The sequence below is a fragment of the Myotis daubentonii genome, chromosome 9, assembly GCF_963259705.1.
Source record: "Myotis daubentonii chromosome 9, mMyoDau2.1, whole genome shotgun sequence".
In the NCBI taxonomy this organism is placed as follows: Eukaryota; Metazoa; Chordata; class Mammalia; order Chiroptera; family Vespertilionidae; genus Myotis; species Myotis daubentonii.
In genome coordinates this window covers 79,710,793-79,723,985 of record NC_081848.1, presented here as the reverse complement: position 1 = coordinate 79,723,985, position 13,193 = coordinate 79,710,793, and the positions used below count along the sequence as shown (strand labels likewise).

Here is a 13,193-nt window from a genome sequence, read left to right as displayed (position 1 = left end):
TAAAATTACATTCCAATAAATATAATCAGAACAAACATGGGGAAAAAGAAAGCACGAAAACTAGTCTAAATGTGCTAAGACCAGTATGACCACAACCAATGGGATATTCACAGTACAATCAATAGGGTATTCAATCGAATGGGGTGATTTATATAATTCAGAAAATCAAAATAACTTTTCTATTATTTTAGCAAACAAATAAGTACAGAAACCAAACAGCAGGGTTAAAGTTAAACTATAGTTTCTACCTGAGATGATTGCTACCGTACTTCAGCTCCAGGGTTGGCATGTTTTCTGTAAAGGGCTGGATAGTCAAGATTTGAGGCTGCAGCTGCTCACTGTGCTTGTAGTCTGGGTCACCAAGCAGCCAGAGTCTACGCATAAACAAATGAGTGTGGCTGTATTGGAACTTTAATAAAGAATTAATTAAACTTGATTTATTGATCAAGGAAGTTTGAATTTTATAAACTTCTATGAGTTCAAAAATCTTCTATTATTATTCCTTGACTTTTCCCAACTGTTACAAAAATGTGAGAACCCTTCTTAGCTTGGGGGCTCTGTTGGGCCTGTGGACTACAGCTTGCTGACTCCTGAGCCTTGTAATATGGAAAATCACCATTTCTGAGGAAACTTTGCTAAGATTGTGGAATAACAAAAAGCTATGAGCATAGTGTTGCTTACTTTCAGGGACTAGTTTGCGTGCTTTCTTTTTCCCCATGTTTGTTCTGATTATATTTACTGGAATGTAATTTTATGTCTGATTAATCTGGTAATACAAACTGTGGCTTGATTCTTTATAGCTTTGTTTTTTATTTCACTTTTCTAGTTTTTATTTTATCTTCAAGTATTGATTCATGACAAAATTAGAAATGAAAATTGCTTTTCATTTCAGCTAGTTTAAGAACCAGTGACTTAGGAGTTCCTGCATCCCAGCGGTGCTCCAAAAAGTGTCTTGACTAGGGGGCCGCAGGTTAGAAGTGTGGGTGGGCCAGGAGAACAGGAGCGAGAGCAGGGGTCTGGGTGTTCATTGTCCCCCCAAAAGTCACAGAAATCCAAAGGCACTGTCCTGGCTGCTGCATACATAGTGGAGGCCAGACCAAGCCAAACCCCTAATGGCACTCATGTTTTCCTGGGGGACAGACTGGAAACATGGAATTACATGAACAGGGTCTCCTCAGCTCACAAGTGTTCATCCAGCCCTGAGGTTGGCCAGTTGGTGGCCACCAGCTCAGTGCCCTTCTCTGCTCCACTGGTGCCATGGAACCCTGGCTATGACCCTAACTTTGCCCTTGGGTGAGTCAGCCTCTCTGGGTCTTTATCTGTAAAACTAGGGGCCCGGTGCACGAAATTCGTGCACTGGGTGGGGGTGGGGGGAGTGTCCCTCAGCCCAGCCTGCCCCCTCTCACATACTGGGAGCCCTCAGGCGTTGACCCCCATTACCCTCCAATCGCAGGATCGGCCCCTTGCCCAGGCCTGACGCCTCTGGCCTAGGCATCCGGCCCGGGCAGCGGGGACCCGCAGCTGCAGCGGCCCCACGATCGTGGGCTCCACTTTACGCCCAGGCAAGGGACCCCTAGCTCCTGGGACTGCCAGCTTCGACCGTACCCAGCTCCCATCACTGGCTCCACCCCTACTTTCTGCTATCACTGGCCAGGGCGGAAAAGGCACCTTATTCTCCCATCATGGCTGGGGGGCAGGGCAAAGGTGGCCCCGGGGCCGCCTTTGCCCTGCCCCCCAGCTCTTAGCTCCCCCCTGGGTTTCCGATCACTGTCAGCGGCAGGGGGCTTCTTCCTGCTTTCCCTTTCGCCTCCCTGCATTGTGCCTACATATGCAAATTAACCGCCATCTTGTTGGCAGTTAACTGCCAATCTTAGTTGGCAGTTAATTTGCATATAGCCCTGATTAGCCAATGAAAAGGGTAGCCCGTACGCCAATTACCATTTTTCTCTTTTATTAGTGTTGATGGGGCTGAGGAAGTGAGGACCAGAAATAACCTGTATTAAGTGCTTAGCACAGGTCCTGGTGCCTTCTAAGAGTTTGATAAATGGTAGCGCTTATGATCTCAGATGTTGGGTTCTCAAAGATTTTGTTTCCTTGTTCTTAAGATTCTGAGATATTTGGATTTTTCAAAATCCTGAGACGGCCTGTTCCCAACGTTCTGTGGTTCTAAGAGTCTTTGATGACCGAGCTCACTGTCCAAAAGCCCTTATCCCCGGTCCTCTGTCTCCTAGTCCTCCCAACCCTTGGGCCTAGGAAGTAGGGCAGTGGGTGGAGGGGGCCTTGTCATGGCCCACATTCAGAGCTGGCTGCGGCCGCCCAGGGCCCCAGAGCCAGACTGGAACCAGGATAGCAGCCTCCAGGCCCCAGGCCTGCGTCATCGGAGTGCCCTTGGCCAGGACAGGAACTAATGCTGCCCCTACAGGTGGAAAAAGGGGCTGGGGCAATGGGGAGGCTGGAAGAGGCCCCCCAGGCTTTCAGGGCCGAAGAGCCCGAGGATCCAGCTCCGCCCATAACGCGCAGCCGGTCAAGTCTTGGAGCATCAGGGCTGCCCTGTGCACAGTGCGGGGAGGGGCGGTCCTGGCGCCCTTCAGTCCCGGGGCAGCCTTTGCGGCAGGGGGCTGCGGGCAGGTTGGAAGGAAAGAGCAATTCTTCGCTGGATTGAGGCACCCCTTTTATTAGCGTACACCACCACTCAGTAGTCCCAGGGCGCGAGGATAAGTTAAGGCACAGAGCAGGCAAAGGGCGACTTTCCAGGCCCAGGTAATGGGCGCAGGGTCGGCAGGCCCCAAACTTCCTGAGCAAACTCCGGACTGGACAATGGCCGAGAGCGCCCCCTGGGGACGAGAGGAGGCCGCCGGGGCCGACGTGGATTCCTGCTGTCCGGCTGTCCATTGGCGGCTCACTTCTCAAAGTAGGGCAGGTAGAAGAACTGGAAACCCCGGTGGCCCTTGACCGCGCAGTAGATGAAGATCACGTGGTAGACTGTGGGCGGGGCCAGTCAGCGCCTGCGCTCGCCCACACTCCCAGGCCCGCCCCGCCCCACCCAGGCCCCGCCCCACCCAGGCCCCGCCCCACCCAGGTCCCGCCCCACCCCAGGCCCCGCCCCGCCCCGCCGGCTCGCACCTCCCGGGACCAGCAACAGGAAGCCCGGCACGAAGAAGATGGCGCTGGAGACACCTTCGGGAGGAGAGGAGGGGCCAGGTCAGGGCAGGGAGGCACCTTCTGGCTGGGAGGGTGGTGAGTAATGGGAGGGAGCGGGCTTGCCAAGGATCACTGGGCACAAGAGGAGTGAGCGCGGCCTGCGGAGTGGGGGGGCGCTCACCTGGTGAGGGGGCCACCTCCAGTCCCACGCCGACCAGGATCAGCACTGCACACAGACGGGGCCGCAAGGGTGAGGGCGGGAACAGGGGCAGGAGCTGGGACCTCCAACCGCAACCCCCAACATGGCTGAGGCCCGAGGAATGGAGTTCCCCCACCTGAGCTGAAGGTTCCTGGGCAGCTCGCCAAACTGTTTTCAGAGCAAGGGCCCGGGCAGGCCCTGGGAAATGTCTGTAAGGAGAGACTTTGATCTGCTCCTTGGTGTGGTCTTTGCGTCAGTCAACAAACATTTTGGAGCACTTGGTATTGGGAGTCCCTGGGGGGTGCAGGGGGAGGCAGATGAGGTCTCTGCCCTCATGGCCCTTCCCTAGTAGAGCGGCCAACAAGAACCTCCAAGCTGCTGCCCCAGTGGTTAGGATATGGTGGGGTCAGAAGAGACAACACGGGAGCCTGGGGGTCAAGGAGGCGCTTCTTGGAGGCAGTGGCGCCTAAGCTGAGCAGGGGCAGCAGTAGCAATAGCAGTTTACGTTTAGCAAACACTTTCCAGGTGCTGCCAGACACTGGGCTAAGTGTGTTACATGCACACTTTGTCACCTTGACCGAATGAGGCATAGATTATGCCCATTTCTCAGAAGAAACTGAGGCACAGAGAGGGGAAGTAACTTGCTCAGGGCTGCACTTGGAAGGGAGTGGCATTCTGACTAGACGTTTTGCTATGGGTGTCGCGCAGGCAGAGAGGGAACAGTCTGGACGGAGCCTGGGCTTTCTAGGAGCTCCCAGCTTTTGGTGAGACTGCAGAGACAAGAGCCCAGGCTTGAGGAGTTAGCAAGGCCTGTAGGCCCGGGGACGGCCGTGGGCTTTGGCTGAGGACAGTGGACGCTGGGGAAGTGGACAGGTCAGGCTGGATCAACTTTTCAGACGGAAAGAGTCCTGGGCCCCCAGGTATAGGATGGGATGGGGAGAGGTGAGGAGCTGGGCTCTGCAGCAATGGGGTGGGGGGTACGGAACAGAGACTTGAGGAACCTCTATGAACTGTTATGTGGTTTTGCCCTGTACAGAGCACCTCAAAAAGGATTTAATGGGGGCTGGAACTCACTCCCTGCACCCTGGCTTAGGGCTGTGGGCTCTGCCCACTCAGAGTAGGCATCTGTTTCTAATTCCTACAAAGGCCCTTTATGGGAATGTCAGGCCTGGCGATGTCATTAATGTGGGTTTAAATCCCCAGCTCATCTCCGTCTTAGCTGTGACCTGAGAAAGTCCCTTCACCTGCCCGAGTCTGTGTCCTTCTTTCTGGACTGATCATCATGCCCGCCCTGCTGGGTGTTGAGAGGATAAAATGAGGTAAGGCAGGTGGCTAGTGTGACCAGTGCTCTGTGTGCCGGCATTGGAGAAGTGGCAGCTCCCTCCCCTGCACACAGACACCCAGAGCTGAGGCAAGGATGCTGCTCGACTTTCTGTCCAGGCGACTTTCTGTCCAGGCGACGTGACCTTCCTGGAGGAGGGAGGGCAGCTGCCACAGTGGGGGCCTCCTTATGGGCCCCTCTTGATCCCAACCCTAGAACCTTTCTGGGGACCCTGACTCCTCAGCCCCATAGAATGAAAAGTGAGGAGTCAGAAAACATCTGGCTGTGAGATCTGCCTGCTCTGGGCCTCAGTTTTCCTATCTGAGCAATGGGGGTGGGGTGGGGTGGAAGAGAGGTCCTCGTCAGCTCTCAGACTCCAGAGAACGGGGAGTGACAGGTGTCCTGTGGATCAGGCTGGCAGGGCACTCAGCATCCCTGGCCCATGAGAACGGGCACCTCCCTGAGCAATGGGCCCTACGCACAGGTTCTGGGTGATGACCCTACTCCTTGCTGTGTGACCTCTGTAAGGTGAGCAAGATAAACCTGCCCTGCACCTGGTTCGAAGCAGACACAGAGTAAACAGATTAAACAGGCCGCGTTAGAGAATACAGTTTGGAACAGTGAACAAGGGTCCACTTTCAACTTCCTGTGATTTCCTGGCTGTGATCAGGAGGCTGGGCCTGCCTCTCTCAAGGCCTCAGTGTCCTCACCTGTAATGGGGGGGGGGTGTGTGTGATGGCAGCCAGCTGCCTCAGGATGCTGGGAGGCTCTGAGCCAAGGGAATGCAGAGCCTGCAGAGGAGGGCGGACCCCTCCCAGGGGCTCAGGGACACTCACCCAACCCCAGCAGCAGCAGCAGGAAGGAGGCCAGCACTACCTTGCGGTTCTTCTGGATCAAAGGGTGCTGAGTCCAGCTGGGGAGCAGGAGAGCAGGTGGGTGTGAATGGTGACAGGGGGCCCACCCTCCCTGACCCAGAGGGCTGTCTGTCCTGGGCTCTGCCATGGGTGGCAAGGAGGTGGGGACTCACCTGCAACAGGCGTTGTAGGAGCGCTGGGTGCTGTTGCTGATGGTACTGAAGGACCACTGGGAGCTGCGGACGGAGGATGTTCGGCCAGCATCCCTGCAGGACAGTTGGGCCCAGTGGGAGGGAAGGCGAGTCATGATCATGTGGCTGGGGAGGGAGAGGGACTAGGGCTGGGTGTTCCTGTAGGATAGGGGGCCCTGTCAGGGATGGGATCAAGGGAATTCAAGGGCTGGGGGGTTTCTGCAGACTGAGGTGGAAGGTTGGGGGTTCGAGCTAGGGATTCCTGCAGGACATGTGACCTGGGGGAAGGTAGGGGCCAGACCAAGCTGGGTTTTCTGCAGGATGAAGAGGCTGGTGGGTGAGGCTGCCACTAGGGTAGGGTGACCCTGCAGGACAGGGAAACCCAGGAGAATGGAGATCAGGCCAGGGGTCCTTGTGGGATAGGGTGTGAGAGCTGAGTGGGGGGAGGTGGACTGAACGGGAGCCAGAGGCACAGCAACAGGGGTACAGGGTGGGTCCCCACCTGGCCCTGACCTGGTGTTGACTCCCCCATCTGGCTCCGGAGACACCTGGACTCCTTCCTCATCGTTCTCCAGGTTCTATTCCAGGACACAGGGCTCAGGGTCACTCTCAGGCCCTTCCTCACACCCCTGGGCCACACAGCTGCCTGCCTGCCTCCCCCTCCCCCGCCCACCTCCGGGCGGAGCAGGACGGGTTTGTGAATCATCAAACCGAAACCAGGTAGTGGGTGGGAGCTGGAGGCTCTGGGGGCAGGAGCGCAGGGGCCGGTGGAGGGCTCCCAGCGTAGGTCCCGGGGCCAGGGGCTAGCCCAGGTTTGGGGGCCAGGGGGGAGCTGTTGGGATGGTATTTCAGAGGCTCTGGATCTGGGGTGCAGGGAAGGGCAGGCCCGTGGTTTCCCGGTTTGGGGCACAAGAATCTGGTCCAAGTCTCCACGAAAAGGATCCTAGGGTTGGTGGAGGTCATCTGGGAAAAGGGGGATTTCCAGTTGGAGGGAGTCGAGGTGGGCAAGGGCTCCTGTGAGCGGGGGGCGGAGGGATGGAGCCTTCGGAACAGAAGAGGGGGCCGCAGGTTCCTGCCAGAGCATCTGGTTGCCCTGAACATGGACGAGGTCTGGTCCAGGCACCGAAGGGCTCCCCAGCTCCCTCCTCACATCCGAGGAGGGAGGGGGCGGCGCCCAGGGCGGGCGGGGCTGGGAGGGCGCCCCCGGGGCCGGTCCCTGGGCGCTCGGGCGGCGGCTGGGGACCAGCATCGGAGCCGAGAGGGTCTGGGCCGGGCTCCATCAGGGGCCGCGTCGCGGGGCGGCCTCCCACTCCGGTCAGGGCCTCTCGGCAGGTTCTCCCAGAGCTGGGGTCCTCCAGGTCCGGCCGGGGGTCCCGCCCGGAGCCGGGCGGGGGTGAGGAGGGCCGGGCCGGTCACCTGGTAGCGCAGCCGGGACTGCTTGTCCTCGTCGGCCGCCTCGAACCGCGCCCGGCGCTCGAAGTGCAGCGGCCCGAAGCGGGCGACCCCGCTGGACTCGGGCCCCGGGCCCGCGTCCTCCAGGGACAGCTCGAAGGCGTCATCGATGCTGAACTGGGGCCGGGGGGCGCTCATGGCCCCGCCAGGTCCGGCGCCCCGCGCCGCCGCCACCCGCGCCCCTGCCCGGCTCGCCGCGGCCCCGCCCCCGCACGCAGGCCCGGCCTCGCGCCGTCGTCTAGGGAGCCGGGCGCCGCTCGCCGAGGCCCCGCCCCCGCGCTACGCCCCGCCCCCCGCAGGCCCGCGGTGCCGAGCGCCGAGCTGCCGAGCGGGCAGGGTCTCCTCGGGTTCGGGCCGCGCTGGGCCCTAGCGCCGCCCAGCGGCCGCCTTCGCGAACAACGGCGGGTGCCGGGTTCCGACGCAGCCCCCAGGTCTGTGCCGCGGGCTTGGAGGGCTGCCTGCCGGGCGCCATCCTACCCGCCCCAGGCGCGGTCCTCGCATTCCAGCCGCTCCTTCCGCGCCAAGGAGCCCGAAGGGCACCGCTCCGCACCCGTCACCGGGGCCCTGCACGGGCGGGCGCTCTTTCTCACCGCCTTGCATCCGTGCAGACAGGCTCGGAGAGTTCAGGTGGCTCCCACTCGCCTGCAATCCACTCTCCACCCCGCAGCCAAAGTGTTCTTTAAAAACATACCTGATTCCTTTCTCGGTGCGTTGTTCTTAAATAAAACTTTTTAAAAAAGTGTAAAAGCAAGCATGCTGCGAAGTCACGCCTCTATAAAACTCCCGTGGCTTTCCATGGTGGTTAGAACAAGATCTGAACCCCTGACTCAGGCCCACAGGCTCTGAATACTCTGGTCTCTGCCTGCCTCCCCCAGTCTCGTCAAGTCTTCCTCTGCCCCCTTCACCCGCCTCGGCCATGCAGGCCAAGCTTATCCCACCTCAGGGCTCTGCACCCGCTGTCACCTGTGCCTGCAAAGCACCCATCGCTCAGGGAAGCGTCCCTTTCCCTGCAATGTAGCCGTTTGTTTCACATCCAGCACTTACCTTGAATCACCCTTTTACTCACCGCTGTGTCTGCAGTGCCCAGCACAGCGTTGGGCACCAAGTACATGCCCAGTAAACGTTTGTGTAAGACATGAATGCGGGCTTTGTTAAAATCCCCAGTGCGTGCAAGGGGGAGAAGGGTGTTGGAACGCAGGCCCCTGGCTCCAGGGGTGCCCGTCCTCCTCCACCCGGCCACCCCACTTTATTCTATTGACACGGAGCTGAGTCAGTCATGTCTGTTTGTGACACATCATCACTCTGAACCATTTCCCTCTTCCTCTCCCCATCTTCCCCCCTCCCGCTCCCTCCACTCCCTCTGTCCGTGGGCTCAGCCCGTTTCCTGGAAGCCTGCCTGGCTTTCTGCCACACGTGACACTGGCTCTTCTTATGTGGATGTGCTCCCACGTCACCAACATGGTGTCATGTATGACACTCATTCTGTTGTGGACATTTGTGCATTTTTACACTCGATACCAATGTTCTCCACATGCGTCTCCTTTGTTGCTTCTTCTGGCTGCCTGTTGAGCGCCCAGCGCTTTTACTGGTATTGTCCGCCATCCCCGCCAAGTGACGCACACTGAGCCCCCCGAGGCCCCCGTCACGTCACACACATCACCGCTAGGGACGTCTTCACAGGGTCCGATAGGGGCTGTGGGAGAATTCTGCTTGAGGCAGGGCTCCTAGGCCATAGCGTCCCCGCACCCCGACTTCACAGAGTCCCGCAGATGCTGAGTGGTTGTGTGAATTTGCACACCCGCGTTTTTAAGTGCACAGTTCAGTAGTATTAAGTACACATTGGTGTACAACCAACCTCCAGTACTTTTTCATCTTGCAAAACTGAAACTCTCTACTCTTTAAACAACTCTTCATTTCTCCCTTCCCACCCCCCCCCCCCCCGCCCCACCACCATTCAACCTCCTCTCTATGAATTTGACCACTCTAGGTGCCTCATATATTTTAAAAATATGTTTTTATTGATTTTTTTTTTCTTTTGAGAGGATGGGATAGGGAGAGAGAGGGAGCAACATTGATGGGAGAGAAATATTGATCGGTTGCGTGTCCTGACTGGGAATAGGACCTTTCAGTGCATGGGACAACACTCAACTGAGTCGCACCGGCCAGGGTGGCCAGGGCAGTATTTCCTATTGTTCCCAGAAGGGGGACCGGGCCCTGAGCTGGTCTGCCTAGGGCAGGCGGTGGTGTGTGGGTTCTTGCCTTCGTGCAGGTAAGATTTCACAAGGTGAGTGTAGGTGATTTTGAGAGGAAGTTTATTAAAGCTGGGGACAGTGAAACAAGGGAGGGTCTAAGACGGAAGCACAGGAGAGAGCCTAGGTGGGGGAGTGAGCCGAGCAAAGAACAGGGGATCTTGGGGACAAGTTCAGTGGGTTAGTCTGGGGGGAGCTGCCTCTGCCCCCTGCTCCCTGGTTGCCAGCCTCCTGGAATCCCGACAGTTTAGGAGGTGCATGCCTGTGGGGGAAGAAGTGGGGGAAGGGAAAGGCAGGGGAGTGCTCCTACGAGGGAGAACATGAGCTAGGAACAGTTTTATGAGGGTTTTTAAAAGCTGGGAGTTTAAGGGAGGATTAATAGAAAGTTCATCAATTTTATGCTGATGTGCCAAAATAAGATTTATTCCCTTAACTTCATCTGTCCTTGGATGTGGTTGGCACAAATTGGATTTCTGCTATTTCCCCGAGTAGGGTAATTTAAGCTATTTACCCTCCTGTCCTGGAGGAGAAGTGCAAACCATCTACTCTTTTTTTTTTACATATTTAAAAATATATTTTAAAATATTTTTATTGATTTCAGAGAGGAAGGGAGAGGAAGAGAGAGATAGAAACATCAATGATGAGAGAGAATCATTGATCAGCTGCCTCCTGCACTCCCCATACTGGGGATCAAGCTTGCAACCTAGGCATGTGCCCTGACTGGGAATTGAACTGTGACCTCCTGGTTCATAGGCCAATGCTCAACCACTGAGCCACACTGGCTGGGCCAAATCATTTACTCTTTTTGTTGTATTGTTCCTCACTGGAGGATATTTTTCCATTGATTTTTAGAGAGAGTGGGAGGAGAGAGACAAAGAGAGAAACATCGATGTGAGAGAGACATGTGGATTGGTTGCCTCCCGTACACACCCCAACCAGGGCCGGGGATTGAGCCTGCAACTGAGGTACATGCCCTTGACCAGAATCGAACCTGGGACCCTTCAGTCCATGGGACGATGCTCTAATCACTGAGCCAAACCTGCCAGGGCCAAACCATCTACTCTTAAGTGTCCTTGGTTCCGGGAAGATAGGATTTACTAGATGCTGCAAACTGCTTGCTTCCCTGTCTGCCTCCGTTTCCCTGTTCCTCTTGTCCTAGCTTACTGGCCTGTCTCAATAGAAATCATAGTATCTCCCTTTTTGTGAGTGACATTCATTTAGATATTGATGCATTTTATATACACTAGTGCAGTGGTCGGCAAACCGTGGCTCGCGAGCCACATGCGGCTCTTTGGCCCCTTGAGTGCGGCTCTTCCAGAAAATACCACGTGCGGCGCCACGTACAGTGCGATTGAAACTTCGTGGCCCGTGCGCAGAAGTCGGTTTTCGGCCTGGGCGAGTCTATTTTGAAGAAGTGGGGGTACGTTCGCTGAGGTCGACCCCTCAGATTGAGGGCGTTTTTGGCAAAGGCCAGCTTGGGAGGACCCTAATGAAGTTAATGACAATGTACCTACCTATACAGTTCAAGTTTAAAAAATTTGGCTCTCAAAAGAAACTTCAATCGTTGTACTGTTGACATTTGGCTCTGTTGACTAATGAGTTTGCCGACCACTGCACTAGTGGATTCAAGTAACTTAATATTTCATTTAGAAATTTTCATATCTATATTTATCAGTAAAATGTATAATTTTCTTGTCTTATGGTATACTTAACTGGTTCAGAAATCAAGATTAAAGAAGGCTTGTAAAATATGTTGGTCAGCTTTCCTCTTTTTCTGTTTTCTAGAACAATCGGTATAAGATATAGACTATTTGTGGCTTCGAAATTTGGCAGAAGGTGCCCGGCTGGTGTGGTTCAGTGCTTGAGCTATGACCTATGAACCAGGAAATAGAGGTTCAATTCCCAGTCAGGGCACATGCCTGGGTTGTGGGCTCAATCCCCAGTGGGGGCATGCCATAGATAGCTGATCAATGATTCTCTCTCATCACTGATGTTTCTCTCTCTCCCTCTCCCTTCCTCTCTGAAATTAATAAAAAATAAAAAATTTAAAAAATTTTGGCAGAACTTGCCTGTAAAACTTCCTGTGTTGTGGGCAAAGGTTCTAAGTAGACACTTTTCAAAAGAGGACATACAGAAGGCCCAAAGACATATGAAAACATGCTCAAAGTCACTAATTATCTGAGAGATGCAAATCAAAACAACAATGAGATACCATCTCACACCTGTCAGTATGGCTATCATCAATAAATCAATAAACTGACAAGTGCTGGCGAGGATGCGGAGAAAAAGGAACCCTCCTGCACTGCTGGTGGGAATGCAGACAGGTGCAGTCACTATGGAAGACAGTATGGAGTTTCCTCAAAAAGTTAAAAATGGAACTCCCATTTGACCCAGTGATCCCACTTCTACTAATATATCCCAAGAAACCATAAACACAATCAGAAAGGATATAGGCACCCCTCTGTTCATAGCAGCACAATTCACCATAGCTAAGATTTGGAAACAGCCTAAGTGCCCATCAGCAGATGAGTGGGTTAAAAAACTGTGGTACATCTACACAATGGAATACTATGCCACTATAAAAAAGAAGGAACTTCTACCATTTGCAACAGCATGGATGGAACTGGAGAGCATTGTGCTAAGTGAAATAACCCAGTCGGAGAAAGAAACATATCACATGATCTCACTCATATGTGGGATATAATGATCAACATAATTTGATGAACAAGAATAGATCCAGAGACAAATGGCGGGGGGGGGGGGCGGGCGGGGTTAGAGAGCAACCAAAGGACTTGTATGCATGCATATTAGCATCACCAACGGGCACAGACACTGGGGCGGTGGGGGCTTGCCTGGGGTGGGAATGGCTGGGGCAGGGGGTCAATTGGGGGAAAAGGAGACATATGTAAAAGTTTAGACAAAAAAAACAAAAACACACACACAAAAAAAAATTCCTGTGTTGGTTAAAAAAAAAAGGAAACAAACAAACAAACACACAAAGCATGTTGCCTTCGTGTCAGAGGCCCAGCTGCCTCAGGGGACTTCTTGTGGGAAATGAACCAGGTAAATATCTGAGGCGCGTGGCACCTGGGTCACGGGGCCTAACAACCCCTCGCAGTTACGATGATGGGTGTAGAGTAGACAGTGCACACGTCCCAAGGCATTCCTCTGACCGATGCCCTAGCCCTGTGGACGAAGGAGGGGCACATACTAAACCGGACAAGCTCAGGGCGGCCTTCCTGGAGACCTCACAAGCTCAGACACTAAAAGTAACCCTATAGGATGGTCTGAAATGAAAGCTTTCTAACTAGCCCACACATCCTCTCGTCATTGTTATTGTTGCCTGTGTCAGCGGTTCTCAACCTTTCACAGGGGTCGCCTAAATACATCCTGCATATCAGATATTTACATGATGATTCATAACAGTAGCAACGGAAATAATGTTATGGTTGGGTCACAACATGAGGGACTGTATGAAAGGGTCGCGGCATTAGGAAGGTTGAGAACCACTGCTAAACAATCCTGTGCCCACCAATGTAAAGGAAATGTGTCTATTTTTTTTTTTTTACTTTTTATTCAATCCCAGAGGTTTCCCTGCTCTGCTTTCTCCTGCCGCCCTGCCTCGCTAGCCTTCCCCTTTGATTTTGACGTATAAAACAAGTGGTAAAACTGCCATTTTGGGAGCATTTTCTCACTCCGTTGAGATTTTGCTTCTTGGCAACTGTCTCAGTTTGGCTCAAATAAACTAATAAAAATTCTCTATAGGTTTGAACGTTTCTTACGTTG

General features: G+C 54.3%; 1 protein-coding gene across 8 annotated transcripts; it reads right to left on the bottom strand.

The window, feature by feature from the left end:
• Positions 1–2,654: 2,654 nt before the first annotated feature.
• On the bottom strand, positions 2,655–7,397 carry TMEM134 (transmembrane protein 134). Of its 8 annotated transcripts, none has more exons than XM_059709902.1 (8): positions 7,123–7,394; positions 6,209–6,284; positions 5,689–5,781; positions 5,498–5,574; positions 3,477–3,562; positions 3,323–3,367; positions 3,124–3,177; positions 2,655–2,982 (listed from the first exon to the last, which is right to left on the bottom strand). In XM_059709902.1, the coding sequence occupies exons 1-8, from the start codon at positions 7,263–7,265 to the stop codon at positions 2,900–2,902; spliced, it is 657 nt and encodes a 218-aa protein (XP_059565885.1). In that variant the 5' UTR covers positions 7,266–7,394; the 3' UTR covers positions 2,655–2,899. The 8 variants fall into 8 exon arrangements, 6 of the variants coding, with proteins under 6 accessions (XP_059565885.1, XP_059565886.1, XP_059565887.1 ...); XM_059709903.1 differs by having other exon boundaries at positions 3,477–3,538; XR_009454485.1 differs by having other exon boundaries at positions 2,932–2,982; positions 6,220–6,284.
• Between the last annotated feature and the right edge of the window lie 5,796 nt (positions 7,398–13,193).

Coding starts and splice junctions, on each gene's coding strand:
- TMEM134 (XM_059709902.1), bottom strand. CDS start 7,265: ATGACGCCTTCGAGCTGTCCCTGGAGGACGCGGGCCCGGGGCCCGAGT. Junction 6,285..7,122: donor AGTCCCGGCTGCGCTACCAG/GTGACCGGCCCG, acceptor GTCCTGGAATAG/AACCTGGAGAACGATGAGGA. Junction 2,983..3,123: donor CCTGTTGCTGGTCCCGGGAG/GTGCGAGCCGGC, acceptor CCCCGCCCACAG/TCTACCACGTGATCTTCATC.